The sequence below is a fragment of the Cebus imitator genome, unplaced genomic scaffold (assembly GCF_001604975.1).
Source record: "Cebus imitator isolate Cc_AM_T3 unplaced genomic scaffold, Cebus_imitator-1.0 Scaffold519, whole genome shotgun sequence".
Lineage (NCBI taxonomy): Eukaryota > Metazoa > Chordata > Mammalia > Primates > Cebidae > Cebus > Cebus imitator.
Genome location: NW_016107834.1, coordinates 984,335 through 1,009,737, shown reverse-complemented (window position 1 = coordinate 1,009,737; position 25,403 = coordinate 984,335). Strand labels below are relative to the sequence as shown.

General features: G+C 48.3%; 1 protein-coding gene across 2 annotated transcripts in view; it reads left to right on the top strand.

Moving 5' to 3' along the window:
* Positions 1–8,116: 8,116 nt before the first annotated feature.
* The window catches only part of HAVCR1 (hepatitis A virus cellular receptor 1), a 25,267-nt gene continuing 7,980 nt past the window's right edge, over positions 8,117–25,403 (top strand). Inside the window, exons 1-3 of one of the 2 annotated variants that reach the window (XR_005197674.1) lie at positions 8,117–12,701; positions 15,798–15,866; positions 22,568–22,623. Coding sequence is in view for 1 of the 2 variants with exons in the window: in XM_017514189.2 (XP_017369678.2) it covers positions 12,680–12,701; positions 15,795–15,866; positions 22,568–22,623 (150 nt within the window). In the remaining variant the exon portion in view is untranslated. Of the gene's footprint in view, positions 12,702–15,794; positions 15,867–22,567; positions 22,624–25,403 lie in introns of both variants that reach the window. The other variant, XM_017514189.2, reaches the window with a different exon arrangement.

Here is a 25,403-nt window from a genome sequence, read left to right as displayed (position 1 = left end):
AGGAGGAGCTGGGGCAGGAGGGGCTGGTGCAGGAGGAGCTGGGGGAGCAGGGGCAGGGGGAGCAGGAGGAGGAGGAGCTGGAGGAGCTGGGGCAGGAGGAGCTGGGGCAGGAGGAGCTGGGGGAGGAGGAGCTGGAGGAGCTGGGGCAGGAGGAGCTGGGGTAGGAGGAGCTGGGGCAGGAGGAACTGGGGCAGGAGGAGCTGGAGGAGCTGGGGCAGGAGGAGCTGGGGCAGGAGGAGCTGGGGCAGGAGGAGCTGGAGGAGCTGGGGCAGGAGGAGCTGGGGCAGGAGGAGCTGGGGTAGGAGGAGCTGGCCTGGACATGGCTTTGTTCTGGAGGAGGGGGTGGAATGTGCTCCCCTCTGCGAGGCTCCCCAGCCTGGCCACGCCTCCTCCCCCACTGCCACTCTTGGCCAACATCCCGGCTCTCCCCTTCTCAGGGCCCTGGGCTCTCTCCTCTTTGGGTCAGCATGCACTTGGTTCCTCATCAGCCCATGAGCCAGTGTCCCCTCTTGCTCCCAGCCTCGCCTTCTCAAATGCAAATCCAATCCTGTTCCCACAGCTTCAGCACCAGGTCCCTCCAGCCTGGCCTCTGTGTCCCTCCTGAGCCCTGTCGCCCCTGCCGTGCCTGACCCACTGTGTCTCTGGCCAACCTGGGGCCTTTCCCATCCTGGAGGTGGAGGCCCTGCTCCCTTTTCCTCTGGAAGGAGGTTGACAGTTCCCTGGGCCTGGAAGACACTCCCTCCCCACCTGCTCAACTGAAGCCCCGACTCCCTTTTCTAGGAGACCAGAGCTGCTCCCCAACACTCCTAGTTCCTGGGTCTAAATCGCCTGGGTCCCCACCACCCTGGAGGGGAGACCTTGGCCATGCTCTGCCCCCCTTGGGTTCTCCACACATAAGCCAGTGGATATTTGGTGAGTAAATGAATTTAGGATTGGTGAAGTGGCTCCCAGCACTTTGGGAGGTCGAGGTGGGAGGATCACTTGAGGCCAGGAGTCTCAGACCAGCCTGGGCAACACAGCAAAAGAAGAAAAAACAAATTAAGAATTAGCCAGCCATGGGAGCACACACCTGTAGTTCCAGCTACTTGGGAGGCTGAGGTGGGAGAATCGCTTGAGACCAGGGGTTCAAGGTTGCAGTGAGCTGTGATTGCACTACTGCACTCCAGCCTGGGCAACAGAGCAAGACCTTCCCTACAAACAATTAAAAAAGAAAAAATTATTTTCTGGCCCCAAAGATCTAGTCTTCACAGAGCTTAGTCTAATTGCAAACAGACAAAATAAACTCTGATAGTTCGTCCAAAGAGCCCTCAAGTACAATAAATACTAAAACACACAGGCAGGCTGGGTGCCGTGAGATTACAGTGGGGAGGAGGAGCTGATCGTGAAAAGCTTCTCAGCAGAGGGTCATCCGGGCTGGCTCCATAGGAAGGACATTCCTGGGAGCAGAAACAGCACAGGTGAGGGGCCAGCTGGTGGTGGGGGAGCATTTTCCAAAAAGACTGGTGGTGAGGGGTGTGTGGCTGGAGGGGAGGCCAGACGGCAGGCATGGGGTGCCTCGAGGAGGCACTGATGGGATCCAGGGTGCCACACGGGACCGGAGCGTGTCTGTGGAGCAAGGGGCTGAGAAGCAGCTCACACAGGCTCTGGACTAAGAGTTCCCTAGTAGCAGTGGGGAGGAGAGACAAAAGCCCCCAGAATGGGCGGGGCCAGAGGGAGATGACACTACTCTATACTTCTCTGTTTTTCTTTTTATAGTGTGTTAGATATCTTTTTTAAGAAACAAAATGTCATTGTAAAATAGAAATGGCCGGTGGGAAAGAGTCAGGTGAGTAGGTGAAGGGCAGATCGGAGAGGGAGCATCCCCCGGGGCAGAAAAGGGAGGAGTCTCAGGCTCAGGAGGTGGGAGGATGAGGCAGGGGCTGAGACTGGGAGGCCGCTGAGCTTGGCATTGGAGGGGGGTCCTGTGGGGTGAGGTTGAGGGGTGAAGAAGGCCCTGGTTTCATTCTGGAACAGTTCAAATAGAAGGGGGTGTCCCCCCAAATTTATTCTTCATGGCCTGGTGGTTCATGCCTGCCATCCTAGCACTTTAGGAGGCTGCAGTGGGAGGATCGCTTGAGCCCAGGCTGAGGCTGCAGCGAGCTATGATCGCACCACTGCACTCCAGCCTGGGTGACAGAACGAGACCCTATCTCTACAAAAAATAAAAATGAGGCTGGGTGCAGTGGCTCACACCTGTAATCCCAACACTTTCAGAGGCTGAGGCGGGTGGATCAGTCGAGGCCAGGGATTCTAGACCAGGCTGGCCAACATGGCAAAACTCTATCTCTACTAAACATACAAAAACTAGCCAGGTGTGGTGGTGTGGGCCTGTAGTCCCAGCTACTCAGATGGCTGAGGCACAAGAATCGCTTAGGCCCAGGAGGCGGAGGTGGCAGTAAGCCAAGATCGCTGCACTGCACTTCAGCCTGGGTGACAGAGCGAGACTCCATCTCAAAAAGAAAAGAAAAAAATGAAAACATTAACCAGGTATGGTAGCTCATACCTGTAGTCCCAGCTACTCAGGAGGCTGAGGCAGGAGGATCACTTGAACCCAAGAGTTCAAGGCTGCAGTGAGCCGTGATTGTGCCGCTGCACTCCAGCCTGGGGTGCAAGATCTTAGCTGTAAAAAAAAAAATACAGAAATAAAAATGTAAAAGTATCCTTCAGAAAAGAGGGTGCTGCCTTCTTAAGTCCTTAGAAAGTATCTCATAGCATGAGGCTCTCAACTAGTTTATTCTGACAGCCACACACTACTTGGGAACTGAGGGCGGAGTCTGAAAGCTGGGAGCAATATGTATGGAGGTCGCCTGGCAGAATCCACTAAAAAGATGTCAGAAATAAATTTAACTCAGATTAGTCATCTTTCCAGGAGTAGAACCTCACATTTGCAAGCTTTGGCTGTCTTTGTGAATCAGCCTTTAAAATGCAACTTTAAAAATACAGCCAGTGGGGCCAGGTGCAGTGGCTCACACCTGTAATCTCAGCACTTTGGGAGGCGGAGGCGGGCGGTTCAGCTGAGGTTGGGAGTTCAAGACCAGTCTGACCAACATGAAGAAATCCCATCTCTACTAAAAATACAAAATTAGCTGGGCGTGGTGGTGCATGCCTGTAATCCCAGCTACTTGGGAAAGCTGAGGCAGGAGAATCGCTTGAACCCGAGAGGTGGAGGTTGTGGTGAGCCGAGATCATGCCATTGCACTCTGGCCTGGGCAATAAGAGTGAAACTCTGTCTCAAAAAAAAAAAAAAAATACAACCAGGGGTTACATTTTGAAATGTGATCATAAAACCACTACCACCTGGACCACCAGCCTCAGGTCCAGCACACCAGCACTCGTGGCTTGGGGAGAAATGCTCCAATCATGGCATGTCCTGTTCAGATTGTTTTTTCTTTTTTCTTTTTTTAGACAGAGTCTTGCTCTGCCACGCAGGCTGGAGTACAATGGCATGATCTCGGCTTGCTGCAACCTGTATTTTCTCGGATTCACGCAATCCTCCCACTTCACGCTCCCAAGTAGCTGGGACTACAAGTGCACACCACCATGCCCAGCTTATTTTTGTATTTTTGTAGAGAGGGGGTTTCACTATGTTGCCCAGGCTGGTCTTAAACTCCTGGGTTCAAGCTGGATCTCCCTGCCTCGGCCTCCCAAAGTGCTGGGATTACAGGAGGGAGCTGCTGCGCTCGGCACGAGCAGATTTCTAAATTGTCACGTGAATTGCAAACAGCTTAGCTGGAAGTGGAGGATGTCATGCATGGAAAACTGTGTGAGAGGATCCAAAACACGGGGACTAAGCTGCCGGTCCAGCCAAGTCTCAGGAGTGCCATGAGAGGCATGCTCCTAGATCAGTGTTTTCTTCTAGATATGACTTTAAATATTCGTGATGTGTGACCAGATTAACATATTAATTGTTAACAAGTTGGCATTTGACACTTTGGTCCACACCTATCAAAAGCTCATACTTTTGGCCGGGCACGGTGGCTCATGCCTGTAATCCCAGCACTGTGGGATGCTGAGGTGGGCGGATCATGAGGTCAAGAGATCAAGACCATCCTGGCCAACATGGTGAAACTCTACTAAAAATACAAAAATTAGCTGGGCATGGTGGCACTCGCCTGTAGTCCCAGCTGCTTGGGAGGCTGAGGTGGAAGAATCACTTGAACCCAGGAGGTGGAGGTTGCAGTAAGCCGAGATAGTGCCACTGTGTTCCAGCCTGGCGACAGAGCAAGACTCCCTCTCAAAAAAAAAAAAAAAGCTCATACTTTCAAGTTGGCTAGATGGGTTTTCTTTTTTTTTTGCAGTCTCTTTTTTTGAAAAGTGGAGCCTGACATAGCTCAAGCCAGCTTGAGCCTCAAGTGTTTGCATGTGTTTGCATATTTGTGTGTGTGCATGTGTGTTTCATGAGTATGTCTGTTGTCATGTATGTGTGTTTGCATGTGCCTGTGTGTATGTGTATGTGGGGTGTAAGTTTGTGTGTTTGTCCTTGCAGGTATGTTTTTGGATGCATGTTTGTATGTTTGCATGTGCGTTTGTATGTATTTGTACATGTGTGTTTGTGTGCATGCCTGTGAGAGGTGTGTTGTGTGCGTATATCTGAGAGTGCAGGCATTGATATGTGCACGTGCACGTTGGTGCAGTGTGCATTTTCAAGTACGTTTGCATTGTTGTGTGTATGTACATGGGTTTGTGGGCATATGTCTGCTCATGTGCATGTGTTTGCATGTACGTTTGCATTGTGGTGTTTTGTGTGTGCACGTGTCTTTCTGTGTGGACATGCAGTAGTCTGGAATGTTCAGGAGGTGGGTTTTGTCTTGGAGCCCGTGGGAACTGTCTGGTGGGGTTACCTGGCCTCACTACAGATATGGCAGCAGAGTTGAGGGCTGCTGAGGGGGTAGCCCCTGTGGGGGGCTGTCAAGGACGTTGAGGGAGACAGGGATGATCTCCGGATTTCTGGTAGGGACAACCATGTGGCTTGTATGTCATTTACTGAACAGGGAGCAGGGTCACGGGTGAAAGTAAACTGAAGCCGAGCTAAGCTGAATTGGAGGCATCTGAGATATGAACGTGCAGACGTCCAGTAGATGATCCAGGCAGGTCGGGGTGTTGGGGACGGAGCCGTGGGGACACCTACACTCAACAGGCAGAGGGTAGGGCTGAGTGCCAGGGCAGAAGAGAAATCCCGAAAGCAGGGAGGAGTGATGAGGAGGGAAGGGCCTACTCCTGGGCGAGGGTAGCTGGGGTGGTCGATGAAAGGGACGGAGGAGGGGATTGGGAGGGAGGGGACAGTAGGTGGAGTGGAGCCTGCAGCCCGCAGTGTGCTGGGGGAGAGGTGGGTATGAGAAGGGAATGGGGCGGGCGAGGCTGCAAGGAGCGGGAACCAGCACCCTTTGTATAACTTATGCAAGCTGTGCCCTGGCCCACCCACTCACACCCTTCCCTGCTTTCATTCCTTTGCAAGCCTGGCCTGGGAAGGGAAGAGCTGGTGGGGAGAAAGCCCCCAGACTGGGCTGCCATGAATGGCAGCCGCGGGAGCCCTGGCAGCGCTGCACCCTCTCCTTTGAATCGCAGGCCGCTCTGGGGCTTCATTAACGAATAGCTCAGGGGCACCCCCTCCTCTTATTCAGAAAGGGACACAGCACCATGGAAACGTCCCTCAGGTTCCTGAGGCAGGCCCCATCTAATGGGGCTGGCCCTTGGGGCTGTCACTGGGCCTGGCTCCCGGGAACCAATGGGAAGGTGCTGGCGGAAGTCCATTAGCTGGCACCCACGCAGAGACACACCACCCTGTTCCACAGCCCATCATTCATATTCCAAGCCCAACAGCAGTGCTGAAAGGAGCGAGAGATTCAGAGGCTTACTTCTTTTTTTTTCCTATGTCCCCTGGGAACCTTGGAGGAATCTCATATTTAAAATTATCTTGGCAAGAGCCTGTGGTGACTCTCACTTGGTCTTTGAGGAGGCCCACATGCACTGAGCTCGTGCACCGAAAACCAGGGAGCCGGATGGGGAAGAGGAAGAGGGATTCTCCCTGTGTGCCTGTGCCTGTGTGCACGGATGTCTGCACTCACATATGTCCATGTCTATCCATACCACTGCCCAAGGCGGGTGGAGGCCCGAGGTTGGACCTTCCCCCCCTCCTCTCACCAGCTCTAGCTGGCAAGCCCCCACAGGCTGTCTCTTCTCTGCTGCTGGGTCTGAACCCCTCGGGGACATCACAGCTAGCGGCTGCTGTGGCTGCGAGCTTGCAATGGGTGGGTGCCTGGTACACCATGCTCTCCATTGCCACGGGCTCCTTCAGGTCCTACCAGTTTCTCTGCAAAGCGCAAATTTTCAAATGAACTGCTTGCTAGCACAAGCCATTGAGGTGTAAAGATGGGCTCAGGGCAGTGCACAGTGGCTCACACCTGAAATTTCAGCACTTTGGGAGGCCAAGGCAGGAGGATCGCTTGAGGCCAAGCATTGTACACCAGCCTAGGCAATACAGCAAGATCCTATCTCTACCAAAAATTGATTGATTGATTGATTGATTGATTGAGACGGAGTTTTGCTCTCATCGCCCAGGCTGGAGTGCCATGGCTCATTGCAACCTCCACCTCCCGGGTTCAAGTGATTCTCCTGACTCAGCCTTTTAAATAGCTGGGATTATAGGTGCCCACCACCATGCCTGGCTAATTTTTGTATTTTTAGCAGAGACGGGGTTTCACCATGTTGGCCAGGCTGGCCTTGAACCTCTGACCTCAGGTGATTCACTGCCTCAGCCTCCTAAAGTGCTGGGATTGGCCGGGCGTAGTGGCTCATGCCTGTAATCCAAGCACTTTGGAGGCTAAAGCAGGCGGATCACCTGAGGTCGGGAGTTCAAGACCAGCCTGACCAACATGGTGAAACCCCGTCTTTATTTAAAAAAAAAAAAGTGCTGGGATTATAAGCGTGAGCTACGGTGCCCCTCCCCCCGATATTTTAGGTTAGCCAGGTGTATACCTGCAGTTTCAGCCACTTGGGAGGCTGAGATGGGAGGACCGCTTGGGGCCAGGAGTTCGAAACCAGCCTGGGCAACTTAGCAAGACCCCCATCTCTACAGAAAATTTTAAAAGAAGTGGTTGGCCATGGTGGTGCACACCTATAATCCCAGCTACTTTGGAGGCTGAGGCAGGAGGATCACTTAACCCCAGAAATTTGAGGCTGCAGTGAGCTATGGTTGCACCGCTGCACTCCAGCCTGGGCAAGAGAGCAAGACCCTATCTCAATGAAAAAATATACATATATTTTCACACACACACATATATATGAGAACGATAGAAAATGGGTTTGGGCAAATGCCAGAGCCAACCGCAGTAACTGTTGGCTTCAGACAAACTCTGCCCAGGATTTAGCACCCCAGGGCAGGCAGCCACAGGCGCACAAAGCCACAGATGCACCTTGTTCTATGCAACAAAATATTGAAAAACAAAACCCAGGTATCAGCTCCTTTTGGTCATTCCCATCTGTGTTTGATTCCTCAGTAAATTATTCTTTCCCTGCTCCTGAGACAAAAATGAAATTAAATTTGGAGAAATAACTCCCTCACGCACACACATTTTTGTGTGCTCACTTGTATCTAAGGAACAGACATTCCACGAGGGACCCGGGTGTCAAGAGTTGCATCCCAGTTCATGCATGGCAGGGACCTGGCAGCGGGACCCGTCCCCGCAGCTGGCTCTCCAACCCCTAACCGGCACTGTGACCATAGCAAAATGCCAGAAGCCCAGAGAAGTGGGGTTTCTGAAGCAGATCATTTGTGCAGCCTGAGTACGTGCAGCGGGAACACACCTGGAGGTAATTAAAAGGCTTTATAGGGCAATCAAGGCACCCTGAAAAACAACTTTTTATTTAAAAGCCAATAACGAGTTGTACAAGAATGAAAACCTTATCCCTTCCAAAAGATCTGCCTATAAATTATGTATAAAATTAGAATAATCCTAAACACAAAATGTCAAAGACCGGCGGGGTCCACTCCTTCCTCTCCTAAGCCATCTTGACAGTTTCACATTTCAGTTTCCAGACGTTATTTGTCTCGCTTTTAAGGGTGCTTACCCAGCCGTGGTGTGTACCAGACAGGGTTGTTGGCACGGCGTAGGCGCTGCCGGCAGGCCTTTGGGAGCTTGGCGAGGTGTGAGCCTTGAGAAATATCTGGCTTGGACCCATGGTGAGGTTTGTGTGTCAACTCCCTGGTTCTCAGAGAATCTCTGAGTCACATGTGAGCAGACACTGCTTCCAAAACCAAAGGAGGAATTTTGCAATCATTTGGACAGGTTATAATAGAATCTCATTCAGATCTTGAAGGTTATTGGTACTTTCTGCAAGTTTTTATTCCTCAAAAATACAGGAAGGCTTTGCTGTACTTATCTTGGTAGATCTGAGCTCTAGGTTGGACCATCTTTTCCTAATTCAACTGGCTTTTTTGCAAGGAAGGGGGTTTCTCATCCATCTGAGGGATCAAGGGCATGGTCTGTACAAAAATAGACATTCAGCAGACAGACGACAGCCAGCACATGCGACCAGCGTCGTTTGGCTATTTTAGTCTCTTCTTAATACATAGACAAACGAGCAAAGAAAAGGCTACTTTGTCCAACATGGGGCCCTGGGTTGGAGTTTAGCCCTGCTTGGTTCTGCCTGCTAGTCTCACATCAGGTCGCTCACCTGAGGCCTGGGGGAACAGTGGTCTTGGTGGTCTTCTCTGGCCCGTCCACCTCTTCTCCCTTGTGGGGACCACCCAAGCCCTCTCCCCACTTGCCCAGAGGCTGCATGCCTCTCTGGCATCACAGTCTGCACAGGAACTGGCTGTAGGACTCCACTGAACTCCCGCCGGGGCTGGCTTTGTGCCCCAGGCACACCCACTTCACTTCTGCCTCCTTTCTGCTGGTTTCTGGACTGTTTGGTCCCAGCCCCTCCCCGCACTCTCTCTGCAGCTGTGCCTGGTGGGTGATATGAACCAAGGGACACTGAGGATCGTGGCAATGCCTGGACTGTTTGGTAATCGTCAGCAGTCTATCCCTGGCTTCTGAGCCTGGGCCCTCCTCCTTGTTCTCCCTCTCCTGGATGAGCAGGACATGCTGGGGAGACAAGGTCCTACAAAGGCCTTGTAAGAGCTGGGCCCTGTGTCAGGAGAGCCTCCCGTATCTCCAGGGATGTCCCTGGAGCTCTCCAGCTGATGCCTCTGCTGAGGTCCCTAAGTGGCAGGAACAGGACTCTAGGGGAGGAGTTGGGGACAGGCCTCTAAGGGGAGGGTGCACTTCGGGTCAGCTGCGCCTGCAGCTCACCAGCCCCCTACACCGGGGCCAGCTTCAGCCTCAGCAGTGTCTGCTCAACAGGTGTGGCTGCTGTCAACACAGCAGGGCCAGGCCCTGGAGACTGTGACATCTTCTGTGGTTGCTTGTTTAAAGGACATGGGATGGAGAAAGACTATGTTCTTTTAAAGCTGGACTACCCAACAGCCTCTGATAGCAGATACAGCTTTGCTGCTGTTCTTTAAGTTCAAGGTGATGTGGAGGTGTTGCAGTGACAATCAGGACACCATGAGCAACATGTGCCACCAAAGTCTACCCCGAAGTGCTCACACCTGGGCCTGCTTTGGCACTTAACGCTGGGGCAAAGGTCCCTTTCTTGGGGACTCACCCTCCACTTCCAGTCTCCCCGGTAGTTATCCTCTCACCTGCCTTCCTAGGCCCTGCCAGCAGCTCCACGAGCACCTCTGCCCACCCCACTCCACCATTGGCTTCAGCAGCCTGGCCCCGCCCATGGCTCAGCCCCACCCATAGTTCATCCCGCCCATGACCCCCACGCCTCCCAAGGCTCAGCCCACCCACGGCTTATCCCTCCCACGGCTAGGCCCCGCCCACACTTCGTACCTCTCAAGGCTCAGCCCCGCCCCCAGCACTCCTCCCATGGCTAGGCCCCGCCCCAGCTCCCTCCCCCATGGCTAGGCCCCGCCCACGGCTCGGCAGCCTGGGCAGCCGTCGCGACGGCAGCTACACGACCAGGGACAGGAACCAGAGGTTTGTCTTTAGGAGTACCCCACCCCAGGAAGGAAGAGTTCAAGGCTTTCAGGCTGCTCCCCGACTCCATGGGCTCCTCTTCCCCTCCTAAGGCCCCTCAGGGCCAGAATCCCTGGCCCCCAGGACCTGGGGCAGCAGGCAAGGAGGCCTGTCTGCCTGGTGCTGTCTCCATGGCACAGAACTACACTGCAGGGTTCCAGAATCACAGAATAGCCCGATGGGCTGTCCCCAGAAAAGGGGCCTGGTGACCAGCACTGGACAGGGCATCAGCTGGTCACAGGCTTCAGAATGCATTGTTTTACCCAGGGAGCTTCAAGACGGACGCTGGCTTTTAACAGAGCAGCCCTGCTGCACCAAAGGAGGACACGGCCGTTTACCTACGGACTATTCTCCATCAACCCCGAGACAGGGATGCCCTCTCCATACCCATAACCCAAAGCGCTAGGCCACTGGTTCCCAAGAGTGAGCATGTCCTGCAGAAATACCTTGGTTTAATGAGAGGGAGCAGCTGCCACAGAACGGAGGATCTCCCCCAGCGAACATGCAGGTACCTCACCATCTGAGGGCTTTCGAGGGTGGACTGGTTCCTAGGACCTGCAGCTTTGAGCCGTCAGGCAGGGAGGTCTGGGACGGCGCCTCAGGGAGTGGACCTGGGCGGGTAGAGTGATGAGGGCAGGGGTCTATAGAGGGCCTGTGTCAGTTACACAGTCCGTCAAGTTATCAGCCAGTTCAGTGGAAAAAAAAATGGTTTTGGCAACTCACAGTCCAAATGAGGAAAACACGTGCACAAGCTAGACCCTTGGCTGACTCATTTCCACCCACTGTAGAAACAGAGCCTAAGTGGAGACGGGCCAGGCAGCAAACTGCAGGGTGGAGCTCGTCCTCCACTTTGATGGTGGCCCCATCGCTGAGTGACTGGGAGAGGATGGGTTGGGCTGGGCACACCTATGTCCTCCTCCCACAGGGCAGGTGGACTTTCGAAGCTCCTCTCTCCCTTCCGCAAGACACTGTGTTGGGGCCATCAGCCTTCTGACCGACGTGGAGGAGGCCCCAGGCTCAGGCTGGGCTCCCAGGGGTGACTCAGAAGGCTGCCATGCTGCAGAAGAGGCACCCAGGGATTAGACTGTTTCCATGAACAGAAGCCTTGGGAGAAGGCATCTGCTGTGTAAGGAGGGGCTTTCTAATGCTGGTCTCTCCTGAGACTGAGGCCAGCCCTGGCAGGGGTCCTGACAAGGGTGCTGTGGAGATCTGGACACCAGGCCTGGGCTGTGCAGGGGTCTACATGCCCCTGAAGGCCCACCCAGGTCTAAGGCTCTTCCTCTTGATGCCCTAGCAAGGGCTAATCTCACACACAAGCAAGAGATGGGCATGGACACTGTGTGCTTACCCCAGGACCTCCCTCTTAGGCCTCTGCAGCTGCTGCCTCCCAGGGCTCCGCACACCAAGCCCAGCTGTGGAGCTGTGAGTGCAGAGGCCACACACATGGGGTGATGGGGACTGTCCCAGGCAGCAGATGCGACGTGCCCCATCCGAGCCTGTGCTCTCCCTTGAATGGCGGGCCTGCCTCCTCACTCTCCTCTCCTCTTCCCCTGGGTGACCCCACAGAGGCCAAGCCACCTGCTGGGCTTGGTAACAGACGTCGCCCTGCTGTTCTCAAAAGTACATGTGATGCAGCTTTTGTGATTATAATTTGGGATTTAAAAAGTCTTCATCTACGCAGTGACAGAATCCACCAGACTCCTTCCTGGGAAGGGCAGCTCTGGAGGGCAGTTCTCCAGGGGGCAGAGAGGGTGACAGGGGAAAGGATGGTGTGAGGGGCTGGGGCGTGGAGTAAGCTCATGTGGGGACCTGGGTGTCTTTAGCTCCTCACTGGCTTGAGACGGGCCGTGTTTTTCCGTGGGGATGGGGGAAGCTGGTCTCACACCTTCCTAAGGCATAGTGGGGCACGTCTGCCTGTCCTACTGGGCCGAGATCGGGGGCAAATCCTGGTTGTCGAGGGTGTCACCAGGAAGAGTGGGGTGGTGTTGGCGCTGGCTGCTGATAGCAGCTCCTCACAGGTCAAGGTTGTGGGCAGGCTGCAAGGTGCTGTTGGAGAACAGGCTCCCTGGTGGCCCCGAGTTCACGGAAGACGTGTCTGTTGGCACTGAAAAACCACCATCTGAGCTGCAGCTGGAGATGAGGAGATGCGAGCCACTGGCCCTTCCCAGAGAATGAAGCAAAAGCATTTGGGATTCCTTCAACAAACAAAAGCACAAAGAGAAAGAGAAGCGACGCAGATATTGAGGTGTTAAGTAGGTATCATCCTTCTTCTCCTAACACGATAAATTATCTTTCCACTTGTAGTTCCTGTGTCCTCTGCTGCATTGCCATCACGGCATGGAGGCAATGACGGAGACCTAGACTGGAAAGTTCTTCTTCGTGGGCAGAGACAGGGTGATAATGATATCGTCGGAGTCATCGGAGTTGATGTCATCCCCAGGTGGAGGTGTCACGAGCTGTGGCCCCGAGGGAGGGGGGTCTGTGGAAATGAACTGCAGAGAGAGGGGTCAGCCACACTGACCTCAGGGGCTGCCACCGCAGACACCCTTTCACTGTCTGCTCTTCCCTGCAGGATGGCGGCCACCCCCAGAAGCAGTAAGCCATGGGACAGATGGGCCCTCAGAACCAATTTACACACCTGCCAGAAAGTATCTCTCTCCTAACCTTCAAACTCAGCTCTGAGTATTCTGACCATTTCCCCAAATCAAAACACCTGCAAAAGCAGACATTTGCCAGCACAGAGGAACCTTGAGTCTGCACCAGAGGAATTCCCTGAAAGTCATTCCCATGGCAGCAGCCTAGGAGTCAGGCCCTGGGCGGGAGGCTACTGGTGTGTAGGAGTGTTTCTGCTGGGTGCAGTGGCTCATGCCACTAATCCCAGGACTCTGGGAGGCCGAGGTGGGAGGGTGGATTGAATCCAGGAGTTCTAGACCAGCCTGGGCAATACAATGAGACCACATCTCAAAAAAGAAAAAAAGCCGGTTTCCTGGTTAACTTGCTGGCCACTGGTATGGACGACAGGATGGGGCAAGGCACGATCACTGTGAGCTTGCAAGCTGCTCGGCCATTCCCCCAAGGATGCCACTTCCTTATAATCATCTAGAACGTTCAGAACTTTTAATCCACCCTGGAATGGGACGCCACCTACAGACGGGATGGGGATGGTACCAGAGCTGAAGAAGGGACAGGCCCCACCACAGCAACCCAGAGCTCCTCGGGAGGGAGCCTGGCTTTTACTGCTTCGAAAGATGAAAGTAAAAAAGTCATGAACTGCTGATTTGAGATTTTAAAAAGGGAAGGAAATGACAGTTCGGCCATGCTGCAGATACTGTAACTGTGTCAGCTTTTTTTTTTCCTGCAACTTTCAAGAAAATTCATACTACTGGGTATGAATTTTAACTACCGTACTTTTAACTACTGGGTCATGCCTCCTATCATGAGCACTGAGTTTTATGTTTAGATGAATTTGCCCTGATCTAACATTTTTCACTGAAAAAACCCTTAAACAACCACACTGTCTTTGGGGCAGTCAATGACTTGCATATTTTTGCTTCAAAGGTGCTTTAACTTATGTATGTACAGTGGCAATTGCAAAAGGTGCGATTTATACTTAGGAAAAAGTAACATTGGATTTAAGGGCTTTAGGGATTTAGAATGTACATGTTTATTTTTTTCAATTCAGGCCATATAGTTGGTACTTCAAATTCCCTGTAAAGAAGACATTAGATTTAATACAAATGGAGGATAACTTGACTTATAGGTGGGGAAATCGCTTGTCATTCTGAGGGCAAGTTTAGGTTCAAATCTTGCCTTTCGGGGATTTAAAAGATAACTTTCAGTGGAGATTCTCAAAGCCCTCAAAACCCATTGACCCCTTAGGGTGGCTCTGGATTCTGAGAAGTATCAAATATCACAACCTCTTAGCCAGAAAAATCTGATGGAACCTATTGATTTCCCTTGATTCTCATTGAACTGTGTATTTAACCAGGAGCATCTGAAGGATTGGGCTAGCAGCTCCATTTGGAAGAGAGCGTGTTAGTTAGGTCACACCTTGGATTTTAGAGCCATAAAAGTTTGTAAGAAAAACCGTTTTCTGCCATGCAGCAGTACACACTAAAGAGTCTGTTAGACTTTCTCAGTACTTTTGTTTTTAATGCTTAGCTTGTGTCTGCTAAGTGGATGGATTAGTCGACTTGTTTTGGAGGACGTGCCTAAGCCACTGACTTCATTTAAAGCTGAGATTTGGGAGAAAGTTGCCTTTCTCCTAAGAGTGGGCTTATAGTCTATAACCTGAGGGATGATATCGATTGAGGCTTATTCTTATCTGGATAGTTTTCTAAAGAGTTTGAGTTTAGAGTTGAACATTACAGCCCAAGAATGAGAGAACCCTGGAGCAAATTGAATGCAGGGACATTTATCATTGCTTACAAACCTCCCTGCTCAGTGCCTCTGGTACCGGCTTGCAGCCTAAAACATCCCGGGAACAACTGTATGTATGGTTGTAGGAGCAGCAGTTAAGCTCAAGAGGTCTTTGGACAGAACTAAATTGGGTACAGACTGGTCACATGACTCTCTTGGGTTGTTCTGTTTTTTGTCCTGGAAGAGCCACATCCTCTTACAGGTTTGAGTGCTAGAGGAAGACAGGAAAACAGTTGAGAACTGGAAAAAGAGCGATGTTGAAAAGCGAAGTTATGGAGACTGTGGTGGGGAAGGAAAAACACACCAGTGCAAGGCAATAAAGAAAATCCAGCTTTGGGAATTCTCAGCTAGTCACCATCACTAATTGACTATATTTCTGTGGTGCTCTAAGATCAGGGAATCATGTAAAGGCTTTGTAAAGAGGCAAGTGATCCACTTTGCAAATAAAGTGAGATATCTGATGGGAAATAAAGGGAAATGTGGCCCTGAGCTGGAGAATTCCTAATGGAAGCTCTACAGTGAGAAGTGGAAGATGAGTCAGGAAACACAGGCAATCACCCCTAAGGAATGACGAGAATCCTGATGTGGAAGGAGCTGGGGTGAGGGTCTGCCAGGAACCTTACCTTTAGGGTTGCAAATCATTACCAAGGCTAACACTGGGCGATATTGTCAGCTTTAAGAGACTTCAGGGAATTAATATTGTGTCTATTCTGTTAGTTACTGGATGTGTGGATAATCGAACTTGCGTGAGGCTGGGAAATCCAGAGTGGGGCTGTTGTGAAGCAGGTAGGGCATGTTCGTGCAAATTCCCAGCCCCTGTTTTCTGAAAGCGAAATATCACTTGCATGAAAAAGCTTAATTGGGTGTTTGACATAAAATGCCCTGTTGTTGGCTTTGTGTGTTTAGAAGGAACCTGGGAGTATAGAAAGTATGGAATAATCTTATATATTGATAAGACTATCTAGAACATTATCTAGATCACATTTCCTTGTGTTAATGAAATAGCTAGGGCAATAATGAAATAAATAAATACATGAAATAAGCAGGGCAATGCCCGAAGGCCATCTTAGAATATATTTCTAAGAGGAGCTGAAAGGTTCGGAAGTGGGTGGGTGAGAGCCCTGCACGCCCACTGTGGAAGGCTGGGGAAAGGCCCCGTAAAAAGTTGATGGTAATTCCTGATTCTAGTTTTGTTCTTTATTTTTCTTGGCATGCAAATTTTCCTCCACAAATGGAAAAATTCTTCCATTCTTTTCATTCCTCTGCCAGCAGAAACTACAACACTGGAGGAAGTGACAAGGACACAACCCACCAGCTCACCGTTGTCCTCTTACACAACAGGTGACCGAATTCTCTTTCCTGAACACCTGGGATCATTCAAACCTTGAGAACCATTGACTTTGTTGAGGGCACATGCTCTGGAATATGACAGATCTGACTTGAAGTGCCAAACACCAGCCACTCAGATTTGTCATTTGACTTGTACAAATAGCTACCCTTTCTGAATGTTTTGTCGTGTGTGTGTATGTGTGTGTGTGTGTGTGTGTGTCTGTGTGTTTTGAGACTGATTCTCCTGCCTCAACCTCCTGAGTAGCTGGGATTACGGGCATGTGCCACCACACCTGGGTAATTTTGTAGTTTTAGTAGAGAGGGGGTTTCACCATGTTGGCCAGGCTGGTCTCAAACTCCGGAGCTCAAGAAACCCACCTGCCTTGTCCTCCCGAAGTGCTGGGATTACAGGCATGAGCCACTGCAGCGCGTTGTTTTGTCATTTATAAAAAGGATGTAATACCATGATCTTGTAGAATGCTTGTGAGAATCAAACGGGATGAAAGAGTTGGGACATAGTTACAGGACGTAAGTGATAAATATAATGGTAGCTATTATCACTATTTCTTAGAACATCAAGAATCCAAATGCCTGATCGGCCCAGGTGGCTTATGTGATTTGGAAACATCCACATGCATGTTACTTTGTTTTTAGAAATCAAGTCAACCAGTCTTGAATCCAAACGTATTATTTTGACTTGATTCCTTGGGCCGGGGCCTTAAAAACAATTAAATCCAGCCCTCTGGTGTTTAGATCAAACACCAGACCCCACGCTTCTGATAAATCCCAGACCCTAAACAGTACCAGAAGGCTTCCACTGCCTCATCAAGTTTGTATTTACATGAGCATTCTCAGATGGTGCTGCGGTTTGAGTGCTTATTTTCTGGCTATTTAGGGAAAACTCCCAAACTGGGTTTTCTCTCTGTTCTCACACCACCTCGACAACAAGCGTCACCTCAGACCAAGACTTCTGTGGCTGAATGTGTGGAGGAGTTTTTTCTTCACGCATCAAGCAGTGGACACCAGCTGTGTGTCCATTTCAATTCTCACACTATCTACCTGGAGAGAGGGTCAGATTTCACAGGAAAGATCCCGTCTTTCCCAGCTATCTCTCCTTGCTCCCCTTAGTGGCCAGCTCTGGGAGTGCCCTATGCTGAGCTCCTCTTTGATGCTGAGCTGGCTGTGGGTCCTTGTGTGGCATCCAAGCAAGGTCATGCAGGGTCACAGGTTGGGGGCTCAGTCCCCAAGACTGCCCTTCCCACCCCCACCACACACAGCAGTTACAAGTCCAGGTCTCTGGAACTTCTGCCCACCAGTTTCAAGTTAGGTTTCCCACAACCCTCTCTTTGGGTTCTATTAATTTCCTGGAGTGGCTTCCAGAACTCAGGGGAACACTTATGTTTACCGTTTACTATAAAGGATATTGCAAAGGATACAGATGATGAGATGTACAGGATGAGGTGTAGGGGAAGGGATGCAGAGGTTCCATGCCCTTCCTTGGGAACTCTACCTTCCAGGAACCTCCAAGTGTTCAGCTATCTGGAAGCTCTCCAAACCTAGTCTTCTTGGGGTTTTTTGGAGACAGAGTCTTGCTCTGTCACGAGGCTGGAGTGCAGTGGCATGATCTCGGCTCACTCGATCCTCCACTCCCAAGTTCAAGTGACTGTCCTGCCTCAGCCTCCCGAGTAGCTGGGATTACAGGCACACACCACCACGCCTGGCTAATTCTGCATTTTTAGTAGAGATGGGTTTTTACCATGTTGTCCAGGCTGTTCTCGAACTCCTGACCTCAGGTGATCCGCCCACCTCGGCCTCTCAAAAGTGCTGAAATTATAGGCATGAACCACGGCACCCGGCCCTTCTTGGGTTTTTATGGAAACTTGAAGACATCAACATTCCATCCCCCAGGGGCACAGGGAAAGATGCACTCTGGGAAGAGTCTTCTGACCAACAATCAGAAAGGAAGGGGAAATTAAATCTCTGCCTTTGTAGGTGAAAGGAGAGTAGGAGAAGGTCAAAGATTCTTTTCTGAGGTCAAATATATTTATCATCATAACAGAAGACCGTAACTGGGGCTATGGGAATTATGAGCCAGGAACCATGCACAGACATCTGTCTCTCTATATATGTACACGTAATCTCATAACACCACACCCCCAAATTCATGTTGGTAGCTAATCCCCAGTGCAAATATTAAGAGCTGGGGCCTTTGGGGCATGATTAGATCATGAAAGCCCCGACTTCATGATGGAATCAATGCTTATATAAAAGGCCCAAATATCCAGAGCTTTTTTTTTTTTTTTTGAGACAGAGTCTTACTCTGTCACCAGGCTGGACTGCAGTGGTGTGATCTTGGCTCACTGCAACCTCCGTCTCCTGGGTTCAAGCTATTCTTTTGCTTCAGCCTCCCAAGTAGCTGGGATTACAGGCTCATGCCACCACACCCAGCTAATTTTTGTATTTTTAATAGAGGCTGGGTTTCACCATGTCAGCCAGGATGGTCTCCATCTCTTGACCTTGTGATCCGCCTGCCTCAGCCTTCCAAAGTGCTGGGATTACAGGCATGAGCCACCACACCTTTCTAAGAAAATGAACTGTATGATAAAAAGAAATTATTCATTAATTGAATGTTAATAAAACAGATTTTAAAGAAAAAAAAAAGGCCCAAAGTACCATTTTCTGAATGGGAAAGAAAAAACAAATTAATTAGTTAGAGAAAAGGAGGCCCAAGGGAGTTTGTTTGCCCTTTCCCCCATATGAAAACAAATAGAAGACATCATCTACAGGGAGGAGGACCCTCACTGTATTGAGTAATGAGCCTGTGCCTTGATCTTGGACTACCCAGCCTCCAGAACTGTGAGCAATAAATTTCTGTTTAAATTACCCATTCTAAGCTATCTTATCATAGCAGCCTGAACAGACTAAAACAGATGGGTTGAGGACACCCACACCAGCATCAAAGAGGCATACCCCTCTGAGATCCTGCTACTCTAATCCAAACAATCTATAATATTCTCCCAAGCCGGAGCAGGCCTCTTAGAGGCTCCTTGGAAATGGAAAATTGACCTGTCTTTCCTTGTGACGGAGGAGGGTGATGCTGAAACCTGTCATTTTTCCCAGCCAACTCTCCTGGTTCCCCTTAGTGGAAAGCTCTCGGGAGTGCCCTATGCTGAGCTCCTCTGTGATGCTGAGCTGGTTATGTGTGCTTGTGTGGCGTCTAAGCAAGGTCATGCCTTGCAGGACTCCTTGTGTGTATGACTCATTGTACTCAGGAGCTGCCAATCTGTAGGCAGCTGCTTCCCAGCCCACATGGCCTACAGTTTTTGCCAATAATTCCTGGTAGCTGGTTAATTTAAAATGGACCTGCAGTGTGATTCACAGAGGGACTCATTCAATTGGGATTAGATAATGGTGACATTTGGTTTTGAAAGTGTAATCCTTGGCGCAAACTGTTTCTAGGCACAAAAGCAAAATGGAAATAGATAAAAACACAAGGTAACAGCAATAGGAGCAGCTGCACCCCCCTCTTTGATGGTGTAAGGAGGAAGAAAATAGGAGTGGGGAATCATTCTCTGAAATACCATGTCAGTGGAACCTGGTCACGGTAGAGTTTTCCAGGGCGGAACAGACAGTGGAGCAGCTGTATCCCCAGGACTCTTGAGGCTGCTGCCATTTTGGCGGTGGATCCAAGGCTCTTGGGCCAAGTTCTCACTGAGCCTGGTTGGCCCTCAGTTGCCTAAAGCCTCATGGAAGCAAGGAATATTAGGTCTGGAAAGGATTTAGGTTATCATATGGCCCACTACCCACCTTTGACAGACATATGTGCCAGGAAGTGCATATATTATCTTGTTTAATTCTTTCAAGACAGGCCATATTTAATGGTATTGCCAGATTGAGGAGGCCCTATAAATCTGCTCTGGAGACACACAACTCCCATTTCAGCTATGAGTTACTAGTTGTGTGCCCGCAGGCAAATTGTTGAACATTCCTCTCTGGATGATTGGAGTATATGATATTTGGAAAGTGCATTGCATCGTATCTATCCTTCCCTCCTCCCCAGTCCTCTTTCCATTATATAATAATAATAGCTTAGTGCCAACCACTTTACATGCATCATCTAATTTAATTGTAACAACTTGATGGGCTGTGTACTATTAATAGGTTGTAGTTCATTCGGTTCTTTAGCTAGAAATATATAGTTCCCCCCTTATCTGCAGTTTTGCTTTTCTGTAGCAGTCAACTGTGGTTCTGAAATACTAAGATATCTTGAGATATCTTTTAAATTCCCATAGCTTTTATTGCAGTTTATTTTTATAATTGTTCTATTATATGATTTATTGTTGTTAATCTCTTTCTGTGCCTAATTTATAAATTTATCGTAGGTATATATATATAGGAAAAAACATGGTCTGTATAGGGTTTGGTATTATCCTTGGTTTCATGCATCTACTGAGGATCTTGGAACATATCCCCTGTGGATAAGGGGGCACTACTGTACACACACACACACACACACAAACCTTTATATACCCCTACATACATATATACCTCTGTGTATGAAAAGGACCTTGAGTATCAAAGTTACATTACTAACAGACATTGTCAGCATTGAACTCAAATTTTATCTGACTCCAGGCCATGCTATTTTTCTGCATCACCCCATTCTCTTCCTGAAACTGTTACTTAAGGTCTTAATACCTGTCACAAGCAGAGCCGAGATTCTTTATATTACATAAACCTACATATTGCTTTTGGCTTTCTTTTTCTATTGTTATTATTTTTAAACAGTGTCACTCTGTTGCCCAGGCTGGAGTGCAGTGGCACGATCTTTGCTCACTGCAATCTCTGCCTCCTGGGTTCAATCAATTCTTGAGTCTCAGTCTCCCTAGTACTGGAATTACAGATGTGTACCATCATACCTGGCTAATTTTTTATATTTTTAGTAGAGATGGGGTTTCACCATGTTGGCCAGGCTGCTCTTGAACTCCTGACCTCAAGTGATCTGCCTGCATCAGCTTCGCTAAGCACTGGCATTACAGGCATGAGCCACCGTGCCCAACCTTGCCTTTGGCTTTCTAGGAAGCCTCAGAAGCAGTAAAATGTAAATACAATAATGTAAGTTTTGGGGAGATATTAGTCCAAGTTTATTCATGTTGAGCCTATAGCACTGTCATCAGTTAGAGAACTTCACAGACCTAAGTATTTCCATTTGATGGAAGTGCAATGTGTGTGCAGGTTATCAGCAGAGTCTCTTGTCGGTTAATTAGAAATCATCATCCAACCATTTCCTGTGTGTTTCTTCATCCGTAAAAATGAGATTAAGGAATTGGTTGTTAGAAGGTAAAGTGCTCACTATGTGGTAGATGCTCAGTAAGAAGACAGTTCTGTGTTTCACCTATAGTTGTCTAGGAAAGCCAACAGAATATACTCTTATTTTTTGGGGGGACAGGGTCTCACTCTGTTGTCCAGCCTGGAGTGTAGTGCTGCTATCTCAGCTCACTGAAGCCTTTGCCTCTGAGGTTCAATCGATTCTCCTACCTCAGCCTCCCGAGTAGCTGGGTCCACAGGCATGTTCCAGCATGCCCAGCTAATTTTTTGTATTTTTGGGTGGAGACGGGGTCTTACCATGTTGGCCAGGCTGGTCTTGAACTCCTGACCTCAAGTGATCCACCTGCTTGGACTCCAAAGTGCTGGGATTACAAGCCTGAGCCACCACACCCGGCTGAGAATATACTGCTTACCACAAAATAGATACTTCAAAACACATTGAAATTTTTAAATGTTCAACTCTAAGAGAAATGTATCTTATATATTACATAAAATCTTAATCTTTATATGGTACAATAGACATTGATCTGGTGGTTGATAAATTTTCTAAAGTACTTCTAGATCAAAGTGTAAGCACACTGGCAACAACACAGGAGTTATATGCCACCTGTTTTCCATATTATAGTATATTTTACTCATTCTGAACATAAAACCAATGTGATGTCCATTCTAAAGAGGGTGGCTCTGGTTTTTGGATGTAATGCCTCTGGGCATTCATATACAGCTTTTTAGATAGCATAAAAGTATTGATTGCCTTTAAATGGCATTCTTTTTTTTTTTTTTTTTTTTGAGACGGAGTTTCGCTCTTGTTACCCAGGCTGGAGTGCAATGGCGTGATCTCGGCTCACCGCAACCTCCGCCTCCTGGGTTCAGGCAATTCTCCTGCCTCAGCCTCCTGAGTAGCTGGGATTACAGGCACGCACCACCATGCCCAGCTATTTTTTTGTATATTTATTAGAGACGGGGTTTCACCATGTTGACCAGGATGGTCTCGATCTCTTGACCTCGTGATCCACCCGCCTCGGCCTCCCAAAGTGCTGGGATTACAGGCGTGAGCCACCGCTCCCGGCCTAAATGGCATTCTTAACCTGACTCCATGAATGGGCTTTTGTGGTTACCCTAAAATAGTAGATAAAACTTTGTGTGCACATGCATTATTTTCTTAATAAAGAAAAAAAAAAGGAGTTCATTTTCAAAGAACCTGTGACAAAAAGGTTAAGAAATACAACTTTACAGGAGGAATTAATACAGCATTAATAAGTTGGTATGACTATTGCAACGCCTGCAGCATTTGATCATATTATCTTTCAACTTTTCATCACCAGAAGGCAACGTGAATTCAATATTTTTTGTAATTCTAATTAAATTTCCTTCTTGTTAAGCAGATGGGAATGACACCGTGACAGAGTCTTCAGATGGCCTTTGGAATAACAATCAAACTGTAAGCATATTCCTCCCTATTTGATGAGCCAGATTCACTTGAATATCTCCCTGGAAGCAAGTTACATTTAAAGCCTATTTCTGTAAGACTAGCCTGCAGATTTTTTTTTTTTTTATTCTTAAAAAAAGTTGAAGACAATAATTTGACTCTCAAATAGGATGCTTTAATTTGAAAAGTTTATTTAGGTGACCTCGTTTGTTAGGGAAACCCAAAGAACAATGTGTTACTGAATAGCACACTTAGATACACAGTACACAGACTTTCCGCTGGGCGAAAATTGGGGGAAAAAAGAATGAGCTAATTTAAGGAGAGAAAGTTAAGATAACACATCAAGGAGGAATTCAATTATCATTAGGAAAACAGCATGCTTTGACAGGTGGAGTAGAGGCCATCCCAAACAAAAGTATAATGTAAGTGAAACTAACGTAATATGTTTATTTCCTAATATATTTCCCCCACCTAATGATCATTTTATATAGAAATTTTTAAGACTACTGTTGATTTTTCTCTGTACATAAACCTCTCCATGGGATGACTTTTCTTCTTTTTTTTTTTTTTGAGTGATTGTCTTGCTTTGTCACCCAGGCTGGAGTATAGTGATGTGATCCCAGCTCACTGCAACCTCCTCCTCTTGGGTTCAAGCGATTCTCCTGCCTCAGCTTTCTGAGTAGCTGCAATTACAGGTGCGCACCACCATACCTGGCTAATTTTTGATTTTTAGTAGAAATGGGGTTTTGCCATGTTGACCAGGCTGGTCTTGAACTCCTGACCTTGGTTGATCTGCCCATCTCAGCCTTTCAAAGTACTGGGATTACAGGCGCGAGTCACCATGCCTGGCCCAGGATGACTTTTTAAGATAAGTAAGTCCTAGATAATAACTTTGATTCTGTAAAATGTTCCCATAACTTTTTTCTCAGTGAACTTGGGAAAAAGTCTAAGGGACCTAGTCTTATGAGGCTCATCAAAGTCTTCTACTTCCATGTAGGTTAGATACATTTATTTATAAGACATTTTCTTTTGGCTCCTGTAAGAAACAACCTGTCTTTTAGTATCCGCAAGTAACTTTTTGAAGCAACAAACAAAAATAGTCTGAGGTTATGAGAATAATCCTTCTGTTTTTCTTTTTTAAATTTATTTTTTTATTTTTTGAGACAGAGTTTCACTCCCATTGCCCAGCCTGGAGTGCAGTGGCACAATCTCAGCTTGCTGCAACCTTCACCTCCAGGGTTCAAGTGATTCTTACGCCTCAGCCTCCCTAGTAGCTGCTATTACAGGTGTGTAGTACTATGCCTGGCTAATTTTTGTATTTTTAGGAGAGATGGAATTTCACCATGTTGGCCAGGCTGGTCCAGAACTCCTGACCTCAAGTGATCTGCCTGCCTTGACCTCCCAAAGTGCTGGGATTATAGGCATGAGCCACCACATTATTATCAGAATAATTTTTCTGATAGTTGTAAGAAATGACAACATGGCCATTGTATAAAAAAATTCAAAATGATCAGACAAAGTGAGGTTATTTAGTGTAGAGCCAAATAGCCTTATGCTATATACCTTAGTGACATTAAGAATGCCACTACATAAGAATAACATTTAAAAATGTAACAACTTGTACGGCATGCAGTGATTGATCTGACATACTGGCTAAATATCAGAACTGCCACTATATACATGTTTAGTGTGTTGACATATGGCCAGACTTATGCTGGATTAAAAAAAAAACAACAACAAAACCCTGGCCAGGCTCAGTGGCTCATGCCTGTAGTCCCAGCACTTTGGAAGGCCAAGGCAGTCCAATCATGAGGTCAGGAGCTTTGAAACCAGCCTGGCCAACATAGTGAAACCTTGTCTCTACTAAAAATACAAAAATTAGTCGGCTGTGGTGGCACATGCCTGTAGTCCCAGCTATTCTGGAGGTTGAGGCAGGAGAATCCTTTGAACCCGGGAGGCAGAGGTTGCAGTGAGCCGAGACTAAGCCGTCGCACTCCAGCCTGGGTGACAGAGTGGGACTCCATCTCAGGAAAAACAAAAAACAAAAAACAAAAAAACAACCCTCAGAATAGTGAGGTCATTCTTGCTCTGTTACCTACAGAATGGGTATGTTTAGAAATAAGGGAAAACAATTTAGAAGCAGGTTCAAGGTTGGCAGTAGCAGAAACTTGGCTTTCTGTGCCTTGACTGAAGATGTCAAGGTGTCTTCTCCCAGGTATCTTGAAAGCATGCAGAATACATTTGACTCAGTAGGTCACCCTCCTGGGCTCTATCCTAAGGAAAAAATTGAACTAATAAATAAAAATGTATGAAAAGGATGTTTATTGTTAATATTTATAATCATGAAAATGTTATAAACAACCTAAATGTTTAATTGTAAGGCATTACTTAGTTAAGCATGTGCACATACTGCCGTAAAGAATGTAGTCATTGCAGTGCATTTATGACATAGGTTATAGCATGTTATCATATGTTGGTTATAATACATTATTAAGTGAAAGAAGCAGCTTTTAAAATGGCACACAATTATGATATACTATAGTTCATATAGAATATAGTAATTATATCATGAGGTCAAGAGATCGAGACCATCCTGGTCAACATGGTGAAACCCCGTCTCTACTAAAAATACAAAAAATTAGCTGGGCTTGGTGGCGTGTGCCTATAATCGCAGCTACTCAGGAGGCTGAGGCAGGAGAATTGCCTGAACCCAGGAGGTGGAGGTTGCGGTGAGCCGAGATCGCACCATTGCACTCCAGTCTGGGTAACAAGAGCGAAGCTCCGTCTCAAAA